General features: G+C 55.7%; 1 protein-coding gene across 1 annotated transcript; it reads left to right on the top strand.

Moving 5' to 3' along the window:
- The first annotated feature begins 311 nt into the window (after nt 1-311).
- On the top strand, nt 312-3,377 carry LOC130737094 (uncharacterized). The gene has a single exon (XM_057588864.1). It carries the CDS (start codon nt 312-314, stop codon nt 3,375-3,377), a length of 3,066 nt encoding a protein of 1,021 aa, XP_057444847.1.
- The last annotated feature ends 254 nt before the right edge of the window (nt 3,378-3,631 follow it).

Here is a 3,631-nt window from a genome sequence, read left to right as displayed (position 1 = left end):
TCTCGTGGTCCACCCGATCATTTGGCGCCGTCTGTGGGGATCGAGTAAACTTTTCCTTCACCACGTGCCGTCAGAGACAAGTGCAGCAGCAACGAGCAATGGTAGAAACCCGACAGACCTCTCGCCGTTTCAACCGAACCCCCGAGGGTCATGTGGAGACTCTGGACGAATCCGCGAACCACCAACACTCCCCCCGGCCCCAGAGGACTACCCCTCCGACTCCTCCCCGGGGACGATCCCCGGAGACAGGGATCCTTACCCCCCATGCCGCGCACGAAGCCCTGTGTAGGCTGGAGGCCCGGGTTAGGGCGATGGAGGAGGAACATCCTCTAGAGGAAGGGCAGGAGCGCAATGTCCAAGTCCGCAACACTCGGGACGAGATCCGCGCCCTTCGAGCGCGCCTCCGCCAGCTGGAGGAACTGGAAGATCTCTCTAGACAAGAACCGGCGTTCTCTCAGGAGGGGGAAACGGGAAGGAGGCCACCTCCCCCGTCAGACCACCACAACGATCATGGCCAAGAACAAACCACTGAAAGGGCCGTGAATCAACCCCCCCATCACCGCAGGTACCACTCCCAGCGCAGAAGTTACTCCGGACGGAGGAGCCCCGTTTCCACCAGGGAACCCCTCAGGGACCCGACCCGCCCACATGGCACCCTGGTGACCTTACCTCAGACGATCAATGGCCCTCTCTCTCCAGACATCATGGCGACCCCTTTCCCCCCAGGATGGTCAAGGCCCAAAATGAAGCTCTATGAGGGTAACTCCGACCCGACGGAGCACATCAACTTCTTCGTGGGAGCCATGCAGTACGCCGGGGCTGCTGACCCGATCTACTGCCGCTGCTTCCCGATGAGTTTGGGGAAGGGCCCGATGAACTGGTTCCAAAACCTCCCCAACAACTCCATCCACAACTGGGAAGGAGTCTTGTCCAACTTCTTGACCCAGTATTCCTCGGTAAGAAACATTCCGAAGTCAGAAGAAACATTGGCCCTGATCAAGCAGGGCGAGAAGGAATCCCTGAAGGCTTTCCTTAACCACTTCAACAAAGAAGCAGGAGACATTCCGGACCTCCTCCCTCAGGTCCACCTGATCTTGGTACGACAAGCGCTTAGGCCAGGTCCTTTCCTAACTTCTTTGGATGGAAAGAAGGCCCGGACACTGGAGGAATTCCAGACCCGATCAGAGAAATATATTAACATGAAGGAGGCAGCAACATTAATGTCCACCAATCAAAACCCAGGCCATCGGCTCTCTAAGAAAGCCCGAGACCCCGGTGAACCTAAGCGCGATCGCGAACAGCGACGGAAGAGCCAGGATGAGAAAAAGCAGAAGCGGAAGAAGTTCGATAGTTACACCCCCCTGAACTCTTCCCTCTCCCGCATCTTGCGGGAGAGAGCCTCTACTGACCTCAGGGACAAACCTCCCCCGCTACTCACACGGGGGGATAAGCTGGATTCCAAGAGGTTTTGCGAATTTCATGACAGCCCCGGTCACAACACGGACGAATGTCTGAACCTGAAAGACAAGGTGGAAGAGCTGGTTAGAATCGGGAGATTGTCAAAGTATGTCGCCATCTCCTCAGGCAACCCCCCTCGTCCACATTCGCCACCCCCCAGACGATCACCCACCCCACCCAGGGCCCGGACCCCCCCCCCCAGGAATCGTGCACGTACACCTCCTCGAGAAAGGAGCCCCCGTCGTAGAACCCCCGACCGGCGCAGGAGTCCCGAACGCCGTAGAAGTCCGGATCGGCGCCACTCTCCAAAACGGCGGGACCGAGATGATGTACGACGACGCCACGGGACCAACCTGGTTGACGTCGGCTCGATTGCTGGAGGATGGGCAGCAGGTGGACCGTCAAACAACAGTCGGAAGAAAAGCACTCGAGTTATCATGTCAGCCGCTGGGAGGCCCCGTCCTAACTCCCTTCGTACGCCGCAACAGAAAGTTCCCATCACCTTCACAGAAGACGACTACGGCTCGGACACCGGCGAGGAGGACGACCCGATCGTCGTAGAAGCCCTCATCGCAAACGGTAAGGTACGGCGAGTACTCATCGATACAGGTAGTTCTGCTGACATTATGTTTTACGATGCTTACAAAACCCTAGGCTTATCTGTGAAAGACCTGATCCCCTATGACCATGTCCTGATCGGGTTCACTGGGGACAGAGTCCTACCGTTAGGATATTTTGATGCATACCTCTCCCTAGGAGACCCTAATGTTTGCAGGACTATCAAGGCCCGGTTCTTAGTGGTGAAATGCCCAACAACCTACAACGCCATCATCGGCAGACCAAGCCTCAATGTCTACCGAGCCATCATCTCCACCCACCACCTGATGCTGAAATACCCGTGGGCCGGTAGGGCAATTTCCGTACGCGGAAACCTAACCATGGCCAGGGGATGTTATAACTCTAGCTGCAGATTGGCGCGTGAGGATCGCAAGAGGAAAGAACCCGACCGAGGTAAAAGGGTCGAAAACTTCCATCTCCGAGCAGGAGCGTGCTTGGCGGACATCGATCCACGAATGGACCAATCCAGAGAGGACCAACGTCTAAAGCCGGACGGGGAAGCACGGTCAGTCCAGATCGGCCGTGGCCTCGAGCAAACCATCAAACTGGCGCGAGACCTCCCTCGAGATCTTTCCAACCGACTTGAGACCCTCCTGAGAAGCAACGGGCACCTATTTGCGTGGTCGTCCGCAGATATGCCAGGCATCGACCCGGCATTCTGCAGTCACAAGCTATCAGTAGACCGTAGATTCAAGCCAGTGGCCCAGAAGAAGAGGCAGATGAGCGCGGAGAAGCAGGAAGCTATCAAGGAACAGACAACAGAACTTCTGAAAGCCGGGATCATTCGCGAAGTTAAGTACACCACTTGGCTCTCGAACGTGGTCCTGGTTAAAAAATCCAACGGAAAGTGGAGGATGTGCGTGGATTACACGGATCTGAACAAACCCTGCCCTAAAGACCCCTTTCCCCTCCCCAGCATCGATGCCTTGGTGGACAACTCCTCTGGGTACGAATATTTGTCCCTCATGGACGCGTATTCTGGGTACAACCAGATTCCGATGTACAAAGACGATGAAGAGAAGACCGCTTTTATAACCGATCGGGGGACGTATTGCTATACTATGCTCCCATTCGGCCTGAAAAACGCAGTGGCCACCTACCAACGATTGATGACCAGAATCTTCGGGGCGCTGATCGGGAAGTCGGTCGAAGTCTACATTGATGACATCATCGTGAAAACACCAAAGGGGGGCGATCATGCAGCCGATCTGGCCGTCGTGTTTGAACAGCTGAAGAAGTACAATATGCGCCTCAACCCCGAAAAATGCACCTTCGGAGTCAAGAGCGGAAAGTTTCTGTGATATACGCTCACCAGTCGTGGGATTGAACTAAACCCCGAAAAGTGCCAGGCTATTGTAGAAATGAAAAGCCCTAGGACGGTCAAGGAAGTCCAGCAATTGGCGGGGCGGATGGCAGCAATCGGACGGTTTCTCCCGAAGTCTGCCCTAAGAGCCTTACCACTCTATGCCCTGCTAAAGAAAGGAGCAAACTTTACTTGGTCAGAAGAGGCCGAACAGGCTTTCTCCCGGCTGAAAGAGGCTCTCACCTCCCCACC

The sequence above is a fragment of the Lotus japonicus genome, chromosome 2 (assembly GCF_012489685.1).
Source record: "Lotus japonicus ecotype B-129 chromosome 2, LjGifu_v1.2".
In the NCBI taxonomy this organism is placed as follows: Eukaryota; Viridiplantae; Streptophyta; class Magnoliopsida; order Fabales; family Fabaceae; genus Lotus; species Lotus japonicus.
This window is presented reverse-complemented; position numbering and strand designations above follow the sequence as displayed.

Excerpts from the sequence above, each read along its gene's own strand:
- LOC130737094 (XM_057588864.1), top strand. The coding sequence starts at position 312 with ATGGAGGAGGAACATCCTCTAGAGGAAGGGCAGGAGCGCAATGTCCAA.